Below are 13,169 nucleotides of genomic sequence, written 5' to 3' on the forward strand. Positions count from 1 at the left end.
CTAGATCTCAATTTTACAACTTTTACCACGTGGTTATTAAAAGCTTGTTGACACAAGGATATATAAACTAGCATCATTCTCCTTATCCATTAAAAAGTCAGGTTTGGGAGTCTGAGGAAGCAGACACATATGTGAAGTAATTATCTAATAATGGAAATTGAATGCAGATATTTAGTTGCAAATCCACAAATTACAGGCTCTTTTAAAAACATATGCACATCCTACCACATAACATTTCCTACAGAGTAATTAGGGTTCTTTGCATCTATAATTTCACATTAATGACTGTGTAAGCAAACATTGAAATTACACAGTAATATACCCTAACAGCTCTAGATCACTTCACTTGTACAAAAAGATGGAGAGGATGCATCAGAGAAGTTGCCAGACAATCCTACATGTACAAAAAGTTACAGACAGCTATAAGTAAAACCTTTTTAACCATGTAGCGTTTTGTAGTGTCCCATTATCTGCTAAAACACATACAAATGTATCTGAAAATACACGTGCAACAGTTATTTACTCAGCAGATGACTAGGAATCAGTGTACAGATACTATAAATCTCAGTCTGCATGGAAGAACATGGGGATGCTCAGATGTTTATCTGCTCACACAAAGGATTCACTCCAACTTCAGCAACAGACAGTGAAATATTCAGTAGACATTGCAACCCTAAGGAAAGAATAAAAGACTTTGGCCCATTGTGGTGGGTTGACCCTGGCTGGGACGAGGTGCCCACCAGAGCCGCTCTATCCCTGCCCTCGTTCACCAGGCAGGGGAGAAAAGGTATAACGAAAAGCTTGTGGGTTGAGATAAGGACAGGAAGAGATCACCCACTAATTATCGTCACGAGCAAAACAGACTGAACTGAGAGAGGGAATTAATCTAATTTATTACTAAGCAAAACAGAGTAGAGGAATGAGAAATAAAACCAAATCTTAAAACACCTCCCCCCACCCCTCCCATCTTCCCAGGCTCAACTTCACTCCTGGCTTCAACCTCCTCCCCCCTCAGCGGCACGGGGGGACGGGGAGTGGGGGTTACGGTCAGTTCATCACGCGGTGTTTCTGCCGCTTCATCATCCTCAGGGGAAGGACTCCTCTCATCCTTCCCCTGCTCCAGCATGGAGTCCCTCTCACGGGAGACAGTCCTTCACGACCTTCTCCAATGTGAGTCTCTCCCATGGGCTACAGTCCTTCACGAACTGCTCCAGCGTGGGTCTCTCCCACGGGGTGCAGACCTTCAGGAACAAACTGCTCCAGCGTGGGTCCCCCACGGGGTCACAAGTCCTGCCAGCAAACCTGCTCTGGCGTGGGCTCCTCTCTCCATGGGGCCACAGGTCCTGCCAGGAGCTTGCTCCAGCGTGGGCTTCCCACGGGGTCACAGCCTCCTTCAGGTGTCTCCACCTGCTCCGGCGTGGGGTCCTCCACGGGCTGCAGGTGGAATCTCTACACCCCCTCATCCTTCCTCCATGGGCTGCAGGGGGACAGCCTGCTTCACCATGGTCTTCACCACGGGCTGCAGGGGGATCTTGCTGCGGTGCCTGGAGCACCTCCTCCCCCTCCTTCTGCACTGACCTTGGTGTCTGCAGAGTTTCTTACATCTTCTCACTCCTCTCTCCGGCCGCAAAAGCGCTCTCTAACTGTTTTTTTCCCTTCTTAAATATGTTATCACAGAGGCGCTGATTGGCTTGGCCTTGGCCAGCGGCGGGTCCGTCTTGGAGCCGGCTGGCATTGGCTCTGTCAGACACAGGGGAAGCTTCTAGCAGCCTCTCACAGAAGCCACCCCTGTAGACACCACCACCCCCCCGCTACCAAAACCTTGCCACACAAACCCAACACATTCATGAATCCCAGTATTGATTTGCAACATAGATATGAAATTGTTACTTATTTACAAAAAGGAGAAATAAGGAACATTTATGTTGTCAGGAGTAACTTAAGAAAGTGCATACTTCATAGTTAGTGTAGTCTCTACATGTATATATTGATATACATTTCCTAGAGATCTGGAACTCAGAGAACATTATGGTTAGCTGGTAGCCAAATCTTTCCAATTCGAATATTGTTGTTACTTTAAAAAGACTTAATAATCACATATAGAGATTATTCCTCAATAAAATACTCCATTCGTGATGCTTAGAAAGAGCTAGAGTTCACACCAATCTTTCCATTCATGTTGGCCGTGTGGGTAGCTTTGCTTTTCTCACTGATGGTCACAAATAAAACTTTGAAGTGTTCCTAGAGAAAATCTACAGGCTGAACAGTGGTTCTTATAGCTGCCCTATAGATGGCTGTTGAAAGAATTGGAGAGCTGGATCTGGCAGATTGGGGAGGAGAGCCAGGATGAAAGCTGATTTAGATTCAATCAAGTGATGAACTTCAGCAATTGCTAGGATGCCATCCCTACTTGAGAAGAGCCATGCTAGTTCAATAATTTAAACCCAAGATAGAAGACCATGAAGAATTTAGGATGTTCTCTCATATTGGTACATCCTTTATAAAGGTCCTACTTCTGACCTCTGTAAATCAGAGTATGAAAGTAATGAAAAAGTCAAAACCATGAGAAAGTATCTGTTGCTTAATAAGGTGTCATTTCTTCCTGTATAATGATTCACAAACCCTTGATGAAAAAGGTTTGAGCAAACTAGGATGGCTTCTGCTCCAATCAGACTGACTCAGACATCGCTTTCCCAAAGGACATGCATGACTGAAGTAGACTGTGGAGAATTCAAATCCAGATGTGGGTCTATACAACGAGGTCTTTACTCAAAGCTCTGCCACTGCCTTTGTCCTCAAACCCACCCATCAATTCTGGTCTGACACAACACCCAATTGTCCTGGTAGACTTGTGATTTGTATATCTGACATATTGGGTTGCTGACTTCAGATATGGCTCCTGACCCTCTGACCACATATCTGCTTGTAAAAGCAGCCTCCATTGTCCTCTAGGTCCTAAAAGGCTCAAAGCAGGGCACAAAATTTTACTTGAAAATCTGTTATCCACTGCCATGTTACAGCCCTCTTTTGAGGCCTCTTCAGGCATGTCTGTGTCTTCCTGTCCTGCTTTTTACCTTCTAGGTTACTGCAGATTTTCTGATCTTGCAGACTTTCTGTGCTTGTCTATTCTCAATTGCTTTTTGTGCAAAATAACTTGATTTTGATGATACAGTTGGGAATGTTGTGCTGTTTCATACCAGACATTCCTTTATATTTCATTTTTCTTAGAAGGTCTGGTAATGTTCTCTGGTCTCTGTTGGATTTTACATGAAGACCAGTACCAATGTAATTGATTTGTTGAGAGGAGGGGAGAGGCAGGTATGATTCTCCCCTCTGTGCACTGATTATATTGCAATCACCATTTCCTGTGCCAGAACGCACTGTCTTCTCTAGAGTTAAATTCCTCTCTGAAATAAAAGGCTTCCTGCTTTTAGGGGCAGAGTATTTTCCAGGTACTGCAACACAGAACGAGACTCAAGATAAATGTTTCTGATACTATACTGTTTGGTGGCCTTTATTTTTAGTAATAGGCAGTTTCCAGGGTTTTATTTTAAGCAATTTATTTATGATCTTTTCGTTAAAGTGACAGATTAACTGGTCAGCAATCACATCTCATGATGTAAGAGTGTGTTCAACATCAGTGTCAAGGGAAACACAGATGCACAAAGCAATAAGTTTCACCCTTTTCCAAGCCTGTCCAGCAAATCCGCACCTCATTTTTTTCACTATGGTTACTATTTCCCATCATAACTATGAGTATATTACTACTTCACTAAAAAGGAAAAGATCTTAAGGGCTCAGTCTGACAAATTCATCTCTAAGTCAGACATATTCTAGAGGTCACATCCTTGCCTTCTAATCATATGTTTGTAAGGGAAAAGAGAATCAGGCCCAGCCCAAGTTTAACCTGCAAAATGAGCCCACTCCGTACATTCACATGACGAGGCAGAGAAGAGACACTACTGGCTTTTCAAGAAAAAAGTGCAGCTGGACCTCCACTGTACAGAAGATGCACAGATTCAATCGAGTCTCCCCTGGGAGGTAAGGCTGTGACTCTTCTTTGTCTCATTCCAGTAACGCAAATCTGCGGTGGTTTCCTTGCAGAACATGAAAGATTACTACATTTTTGGGTAATGCTCCAAGCCTTCCTCTAGGCAGATGAAGCAGTATTTCTGTTTGTGAACATACAAAATGTGTAATAAGTTCAATCCTTTCCTAAAAAAAAAATGAAAGGCAAGCTACAATTGCAGGTTAACCACAATTGCAGGGGGAAAAAAAAATGGGGGGGGGGGGGGGGGAAGGAAAAAAAAGACAAAACGAAGCAACTCCAGGAGCAAGGGACCAGAAGCAAAAGAATTTTCTGTACTGTAGATCAACCTCTGGCAAGGCCAAAGAGCTATGCTGAGTAACTTTTCTCTGTATAGTCTGGCCCTTACCTTCCCTCACCTTGTGGAGGTGAGCACCAGCCTGATTAGGAACAGAAGTCCAAATAGCAGAGGAATTGACAAGAAGGGCTGGCACAAAGTCCTTGTGCTAGTCCATAAAGCTGTCTATGTGATTAGAGAACAACAAAGCAAAACAAAATGGTAGCAAGTGCCTGGGTCAGTCTCCCAATCAGGAGATTCCAGGGGAAAAACGGTCCCAGGGGAGTTTTGCGAAACCTTCCAACAGAACAGACAAGTCTAAAGACTTAGTCTCTAGCACAAATAATTGGATCTTCTAGTTCTCAGCATGCTCTTGAACAAGAAAAGCTGCCACATGCAGCAATGTGACGGATCATCCTAATCCCAGGGAATTTTACAACATCACAGGTGAAATGACAATCAAGTTTCCCGGAGCTGCTGCACTTAGAATCAGTCATCTGGGGCTTTGACGAAGAGGTGGAGGAGAGAGAGAGATGGAGTGGCTTTTTTAAGCCTTTGTATTGCACTGTTTCATGAGCAATACTTATGTGTGTATCCAATGCATTTATGTGTGTATGCAACTGCTTTTCAAATATATTTTCCTGTTGAGAAAGGTTGTCTTTGGTTACAATCCTTCTTCTGGAAGGTTCTGGGGCCATATCTTTCTTTTCTGTTCAGTTTATGGAGTACTCTGGGGCAGGCTGCCATTACATATGTGCCATGCCTAAGACAAGGGATCTCCCAGTGCAGGTAGGGCCTCTAGCTATTCTTCTAATGAAAAAAAGAAAAGAAAAAAACAAACAAACAAACAAACAACCCCACCCACCAACAAACAAACAAAAATAAACCCCCAAAAACCCCAAGCTGCAGCACTGTCTATAAGTGTTAACAGAGAATCCCTTCAATATGGAAGCAAAACGTGTCTTTCACCCACTTCTCACCCAGCTGCACTATCTCTTTTCATGGTGTCAAACCTTAACAGCACGTTTTTAAATCTCTGCTCCAGCAGCTAATCAGTTCTAGCACTGTTTGGGTTTGGGTTTTTTGGTGGGTTTTTGGTTGGGTGGGGTTTTTGTGGTTGTTTGGGTTTTTTTCTTCTCAACCTGTTTGCAAGCTCTTACAGAGGTTTTTTAATTTATTTTTGTTGCGGTTTGTTTCAATTTTTAAAGTATCCTATCAATAGATTAGCCGGTACTAATCTGCTGCACGGTAGCCAGTAACAATCTCTTGTAGTAAGAAGCGATTTATAATTGCAAATGCAGTTGCTTTGCGCTCTAAAACAAATGTCAGTAATATTCAGTACGATAAGCATTGACTGCCTAGCTGGGAATTCCAATATATCATGAACTTGGTTTTCTTCAGAGAAAGCCACCTTGCCGTTGGCCGTGTTACAGTGAGTAGCAACAGTTTGGTTAATATTTTTTGGCCAATGATCTCGATACCAGCAGCTACATCTTGATGGTGGATGAGTATTTCAGGATGATTATTTACTTTCTCCAGCTACCCGGGTGTTTCAGGCATCCATCGACGGGAAGATGAACTCCTAACGATGGTGGAGTTGGAGCTGGTGGGCAGCAAGCTGTGAAATCGGACTGTGCACTGGAACTACGGCAGGCAGCAGATCTCTTTCCGGGTTTATTCTAAAATAACTCACTTCAGGTTTGGGATCCGTATTTTCCCTCAGTTGCCTCTGTAACTCCAGAAACAATTCGGTCGGCAAACTGATAAAACGGAGAGAAGAATAAGACTGAAAATGGTTTGATAAATGTGGTGAAAAGTAGATTAATTGCCGAATAGCGACTTCTTACATAATTAACTTATGCGACGAAGACATCTGAGGCTGCAGTTGTGTGGAAGGGCAGTTTCTTTAATTGAATTTTAGTTAAAGAACTCAAGAAATGGACCTTTATATAGATTCATATAGACCTTTATAGTGTATAGCTGCTACCTCTGATGAAATTTCCATTACTAGGGATTTGGAAAACCCAGATTTGCCTCAATCCGGATTTGCCTCAACCCAGATTTGCCTCTATTGTTATTGATTAATCTCGTAGCAATAATCGAGTAAGGGTGTACCGACATTGGAAATATTAGAAGTAACAACCAAAGGGAGATTCCAATATAGATCATCAGTTATGAAAATATAGGCACACGAGAACCGTATCACACCATCCTTGGAAATAAGGACATCATCCCTTATGTGTCTCCGTATGTTTTTAGCCACGGAGTAGCTCGCGGACTCAGGGGATCTTGATTTGTTTCACTGTCATTATAAAGTTACAGGGGATGGTCGTGTGACCCAAACCGTTAATTCGTCGCCTGCGCTTTTTTCCCGGGAGCTGCAGTTTGGGGGAACCTGAGCCGTGAAGTGCACCCGGCAGGTCCCCTTCAGCGCGTCCACTTCATTATACTATCCCCGCAACAGCCTCGATACTGGTTTTTTTGGTTTTTTTTCCCAGAGCAAGGGCACCCTGTGAGACTCCTCCTGCTACTTGACACTAATTCAAGACCGATTAAAAAGCGAGAGGAGAGGTCAAACAACGCTCCCAGATCATCGCAACCGTGAGAAAACTTCACACAGCCGCTGAAGCCGCTTTCCAGAGCTCGGCTGGCGCAGGGACCGCCTTGACACCGGCTCCCCGGCTGTATTACACCCTCCGACAGTCCCTGCAGCAGCACTTTCCCGGGTGGGAAGTAAATCACAGCAGCGGCTTTGAGCCGAGGGGGTCCCGCTTGCGCCGGGGTCTTCCCGCCGGGCTGGCCCACGCTTCTGCCCGCAGGTTCGTTGCACATCTCTGTTAATTGCCCATGGAAAGACAAATGGAACAAGAGTGGGAAAAGGAAAGCAAACCCGTGTTTATCTAGCCGAAACACCTATCGCTTTTTTTTTTCCCTCTAGGAAACTCGACAAGTTGCCCGTTTTCGCACACACGGGTGAATTTCGTAATGTCACGATTGTGTTTTTAACCTTTATTTTTAAAATAAAAACCTTCGATGCAGTCTAGACAATATCTTTCGTTTGATACTGCCTAGTAGTAACTGTATTGAAAAGGCATGCATTTCAGCTTTCTGAAAAGGTTTATTTCCAACCTTTGAATATAAAGCTTGTGAACTTGGAAACCAAAGGACGACAAAGGCGTTTGAAAATCTATGAAAAAAAAAAAAAAAAAACAAAAAAAAAAACCAACACTTCTTTACTCTAGGACAGCAGATAAAATTGTCCCACGAGATTTCGGGGAGCGGGGTTAGCACAAGAAGTATGAGAGACAGCTCGTCTTGTTCTGCAAAAACATCGGACGAGCCACAGTTTTAGAACCAGTTAGCACAAAAAGTGTGAGAGAGAGCTTGGAATTTTTCAGGAGGGGAAAAAAGTTCAGAGAAACCACAGTTTAAGAACCAGATCTGAAGAAAGGTGTCTACATTTTGGTAATGTCAAAGATGGGGAGAAGTTAATCTGAGGGATATTAGAGGTGGAGAGTTCGAGACAGAGGAGCACATCGCGGCCTTCGCTTTTAAAAAGTTGTATTAAAAGTGACTCGGTTCACGGTACGGCGATGGCCACGACGCCGGGGCAGACGCGGGGACACAGTTCCCGTGGGCTGAGGCAGAGCATCGGCTCCTCTCAAATACGGGCACGGGATAATGTGGGAGGGAGGCAGAACACATCCCGATTTCTTTGATGGCTCCGTGTTATCTCCTCCGTCCTGACCAGCCAAAAAGCGCTGCAAGAGCGAGGGCGGGCTAGCAGCGCCCTTTGAAGCTTTAACAACGTGCCGGCGGCCCACGGACACGGGTCGGGGGGAGCCCGGGCGGCCCCTCCATGGGCCGGGGAGCGGCTGCCGCCGGCTGTGGCGAAGGCGGACACCCCACCGACACGGCGGGGGCATAAATAACATCGGGGCGGCCCCCGGCAGGAGGACGGTCGGGGGCCGGGGGGAGAGGCTATACGTCCCCGTCCACCAGGCTGAAGTGTTTGCCCGGCCCGGGGAGGCAGAGGTAGGGGATGGCGCTGCCCGGGTAGAGCAGAGGGAAGGGCAGCGGCAGCAAGCAGCGGCTGAGCAGGGTGCTGTCCTTGTAAAGGGGCGGGAAGGAGAGAGCCGCGGAGGCGGCGGGAGGCGGCGGCTCCCCGGAGGGCTCCGCCGGCCCCGGGCCCTCGGGCTCGGCCGACATCTGTCTCTTGAGCTTGTTGCGGCGGTTCTGGAACCAGATCTTCACCTGGGTCTCGGTGAGGTGCAGCGCGGCCGCCAGCCCGGCCCGCTCGGCGCTGCTCAGGTAGCGCTTCACGTCGAAGGTGGACTCCAGCTGGAAGACCTGGCTCTTGGAGAAGATGGTCCGCGTCTTCTTCCTGCCGCCCGACGACGACGACCTGCCGCTCTCCCCGCCGCAGCCCCCGGCCTCCCGCGGCGGCGGCTGGCGGGGGCCGCGCAGCCCCTCCGCGGGGAGCGGGGAGCCCACACCGCCGGCCTCGGCCTCCGGGCGGAGGCCACGGCTCGTCCCCTCCGCCCGGAGCCGGCGGGGCTCGCTGCCTGCAACGGCAAAGCACAGCATCAGTCCCCGCCGCCGCCCGCGCCCCCGCCCGCCCGCCCGGCTCAGCTGAGCGCTGGGGAGTGGGGCCGAGGCCGGGGAGAGGAGGGGGGGGAATAGGATGGGGAAGGGGCTGCCGAGAGCTGGCCACGGCCCCCCCCCCCCACCCTCCAGAAGGGGTGAGGAGGTTCCAGTAAGGGTCTAAGGAAATCCCTCTGTTTGACAGAGAAGTGAGGGGCTCCTGGACACGGGAGAAGCAGGGAAGGAGGCCGGGAGCGGGCCCGGGGAAAGCCGCTGGGAGCAGGTTGGTGCGTGTGTGTGTGTGCGTGTGCCGGTGGCATCTCCTCCCGTCCGTCCGCGGAGTCTCGGTTCCTCCTCCAGCTGCATGAGGGCCGCGACTGCGTGTGCGTGGGTGTAAGTGTGTATGTCTGCGTGTGCGTGTGCGCGGTCCCGGCCGGGCGGCTCTGGGGAGGCCCGGGGCAGACCCCCGCCGGGTGCCGGGCTGCGGGCCGGACCGGGGGCGCCGCCTGACCGGGGGCTGGGCTGCGACCCGACGTGCGAGACAGCCTGAGGCGGGCTGCCAGCTCCGTACCCGAGTTGCCGGAGCCTTTACTGGGGTCTTGCTCCGCAGGCCCCTCTTCCTCCTCCTCCGGCAGCGCGCAGCGGGCTCTGCCCTGCTCCCGGTCCGGGCGGCGGGGGCCGGGCTGCAGGATGCTGTCGATGCTGAAGGCCGGCGGCGCGGCCGGGGCCGGCGGTGGGGCTCGGCGGCCGCCCCCGAGCTGCACCATGGCGCGCTGAGCCGAGCCGTGCCGCGCCGCAGGACTGGTTGCGGCGGGAGGGCGGCGGCAGCAGCCGGGGCGGAGGGAAGGATGGGTCGGGAGGGGAGGGAGGAGGGGTCGGGGCGGCGGAGGGAGGGGATGGAGCTAGAGGGAGCCAAAGGACTGAGAACGGGGGGAGCGGTGCAGGGGAGGGAGAGCGGGGGGGGGGGGGGGGGGGTGGCAGGGAAGAGAGGGGGCGAAGAAGGAAAAGGATCTGGAGGAAAGCGGGGAGGAAGAGATGGGGGGGTGCAAGCGAAGGTCCCCTTTTCCTCGCTGCCGGTGAGGTGTGCCCCGAGAGGGTGCCCTGGGCAGCCGGGGCAGGGCAGGGCTGGCTGTCCTCCTGCAGTTAGGGTGGGGAGGCAGAGCCAGGCCCAAGAGAGCCCACGGGAAAGGTGAAGAGGAGGTGGGATGGCAGGAGGGAGATCTCTGGAGTGAAGGAGAAGGACGGAGGGAGAGGATTGGAAATGAGAGGAGGGGAATGGGGTGGAGTGCGACAAGGAAAGGCGGTGATGGCAGTGAGAGAGGGCAGGAGGGAAAGGGGAAGCTGGGATCCGGCGAAACCCTTCCATGTGTTTGTACAGCACCTGGCACAACCCCAGTCTGCTGAGGGCATTTGCTGCAGATTATCGATGCCATTGTAAGGGGATGGCGGGCCCTGGGGAAGAGTGATTCATACAACCCAAGTCCCATCCCTGTGGTCCTTCCATCTGCAGACTCTCAGGCCGAATATGCAGAGTTCCCCTCGGGAGAAAGGGACACTCTTTCCTCCCGAGGAACCCTATGTGTCAGGCCACTCCGAAATCCCCGTGGTGGGTCTGCAGAGCAATTCTGTAATTTTCTAGAGCTAAAAGTTGTACGAGATCCTGCACTTGGTACCAGAATGATGAGAAAGTGCTGGCCTGTGTGTGTGAGTACGTCTAAGGTGTGCCTTTTGGAGGATGGAGAAGTGCGTACCTGTGCTGTGGGAGATGCTGTAGGACTTGGGGAAGGATCGGTGTGGTTACCTATTATGTGGAGGACTTTTGCTCCCCACTACCTACCAGCACTACAACGTTAAAAAATCGGTTTGCATTACTCAAGGCAGGGTGTCCAGCGACGTTAGAGCTGCCATCAGTTGTGGATCGCAGGGAACCGTCTCCAACCTGCACCCCTGTGTAAAGCCTGGGAAGTGTTTCCAACTGGCTTTTAAGAGGCCTTTTAGTCCAAATCTCCATGTTTCCACCACGAAAACCACTGAGGGCAAGTGAAAAGCTCTTGAAAAAGAGTTGACAATAGAAGTGCTGACATATTTTTAAATATTGTGATGGCAGAGATTCCATGAGCTAAAATCAGGGCATCTTAAGATTTTGGACTGTGTTAATCTTTAACACACTGGTCCTTGGGAGAGCGGGTTTTAGCTCTTTTTCATGAAAATGTGTTTCACTTTATAAATGCACTCATATTTTAATGCAGCCGTCTGCTAGAAAGCTGTATATTTTCCACCAGGCAGGAGACAAAAAAAATCCATCTTCCATCAACACGATTATTGCCCAAATGCCCAATTCGTTGCATTTGTCTAGCAATCTCCTGTACAAGCTGGTGGTCCTGGTGGAGCGAAATGTCCCATTAAGACAGCGATAGGGTGAGAGGAGGGACAGGGAACAGTGGTACGAAGTATGAAGAAGCAGCTGAAAAGATAAATTAAGCAATTCCGTGTGAGCTGGTAAAACTAGGAGCATGGAGGACCTGGATGCCAGGTCGGTTCGGTCTTTGCCCCTGCGCTCCTGTCTCAGCCTCCCTTCCCGCTCTCTGTGAGTGAGGCGCGTCCTACGTGCTTACATCTGTTCTTCCTGCAAAGCATTTCCCTTTTAGTCCCGAAAAAATCCATCTTAAAAAGCAAATGCATTGACTCAGTGTGTTTTCCTAGAAGACGGTTTTTTGGAAGAGAAAGGAAAACTTGAAGAGGGCAGAAAACAAGAAGGAAATTGAAGAAGGAAACATAGGTTTTATCTCCTAATTTTTTTCACCGCAGTCCCCTCCGCCCCCCGAGCAGTCCAAGCCCAGCCCTGGGAGACCCGGCCCGGTAACACCCCGCCGGGAAAGGTCTGTCCTCCTTTTCCAGCCCCATTTGGCCGCTTTACAAAACCGATTATTTTTTTTTTTTCCCCTGACAAACTCTGTGCAGTGAGGGAGCACACTACAGTGCCGGATCTCCCCAGCCGCTGAGGCAGGTCGGAACCAATTCACTGGCAGCAAGAGGATGGGGGGCTCCGGGGTCCCCCCTGCAGCGAGTCCTGCAAGCCAAATCCGTACCGGGCTCCTCATGCCCTCTGCTAGGGCCCCCCTTATCTTTAGGGGGAGTAAAAACTTCTCTCCGCATGCCAACAGGTAGAGCCGTATCCCGCAAAAACCCAGACAACCGCCTGCAAAGTGCACCCCCCCGGAGGGAGCGCTCTGCAGCGGGGCTGCCGTGGGGGAGGGCGGCGGAGCCCCCCCAGACCCGCTCCAGGCCCCCAGCAAACCCCTCCGAGCCCTGGCCCGCCCGCATTTGGCCCCGAGCTGCTGGGCCGAGGCGGGGGCGGGGGGAGCGGAGCGGTGTCCGGCGGGGCGAGAGACCTTGCCAGCAGTCAGGGGCTTTTCCGAGTGACTGGCTCCCGGGGCGTGGGGAGCGCGGCCCCGGGCAGAGGCTTGGCTGAGAGCGGCCCTGGGGAGGGGGCCGGGGTCTCCGCTTTCTGCGAGGATCAGCTGCCCGGGGCTGAGCCAGCAAAAGGGGTCTCGGTGCCTAGGAAGGGTCCGGCGTGGCTCGTCCCCCTCCCCCGCAGCGCTGCTCCGCACTATCGCAATTCACTCCCCAGGCTCCGAAAGGCCGTCGGACAAGGTGCTTAATCACTCCGCTTAAAAGCAGCTAGGTAGAGATTTTCCGACAGCGGTACTTTTTAATCCCGTGCTTCATTTGTATTTTATCTGGGAGGAATCCTGTCGCCTGGAACATGTCGTGACACGGAGGTCGGTACCGCACAGCGGCAGCGCAGGAATAGTGAACTTTTTCTTTGAATAATATATTCCTGTATTAGAAGCTAGCATCATGCTGAGTGGAAACCTTTTACTTGGGAAAGCTTTTTACCAGAAATCACCCGGCACATATATCTTTATTTCCGTTTTAGCTCAGAGCACAAAAAGTCTCCTACTCTAAATCTAAATCTGATGGAAATGAAATATGATTAGATTCTACAGAAACGCCAACGAGTACGGTTTTGCTTGGCTTACGGAATCGGATTGGTTTATCCCCCGATGCACTCGAGGGTAAAATAGGTCCTTTCTGGATTTCACATCCCCTTGCAAATAAGACCCTGGTAACTGCGGACACACGGGCACCTTGCAGAGGTCTTGGGCACCTCGGGCAGGGAGAGAGGGGAGAAAACGGTTTCACTAGATGGAAAGCAAC

The 13,169-nt window shown here is 50.5% G+C and overlaps 1 protein-coding gene across 1 annotated transcript; it reads right to left on the bottom strand.

Annotated features, from left to right (window-relative positions):
* Positions 1–7,584: 7,584 nt before the first annotated feature.
* LOC142601574 (uncharacterized) lies at positions 7,585–9,741 on the bottom strand. The gene is made up of 2 exons (XM_075750754.1): positions 9,520–9,741; positions 7,585–8,929 (listed from the first exon to the last, which is right to left on the bottom strand). The coding sequence occupies exons 1-2, from the start codon at positions 9,713–9,715 to the stop codon at positions 8,346–8,348; spliced, it is 780 nt and encodes a 259-aa protein (XP_075606869.1). The 5' UTR covers positions 9,716–9,741; the 3' UTR covers positions 7,585–8,345.
* Between the last annotated feature and the right edge of the window lie 3,428 nt (positions 9,742–13,169).

This window comes from Balearica regulorum, chromosome 4, assembly GCF_011004875.1.
Source record: "Balearica regulorum gibbericeps isolate bBalReg1 chromosome 4, bBalReg1.pri, whole genome shotgun sequence".
Taxonomy (NCBI): Eukaryota; Metazoa; Chordata; class Aves; order Gruiformes; family Gruidae; genus Balearica; species Balearica regulorum.

Coding starts and splice junctions, on each gene's coding strand:
- LOC142601574 (XM_075750754.1), bottom strand. CDS start 9,715: ATGGTGCAGCTCGGGGGCGGCCGCCGAGCCCCACCGCCGGCCCCGGCC. Junction 8,930..9,519: donor TAAAGGCTCCGGCAACTCGG/GTACGGAGCTGG, acceptor TTGCCGTTGCAG/GCAGCGAGCCCCGCCGGCTC.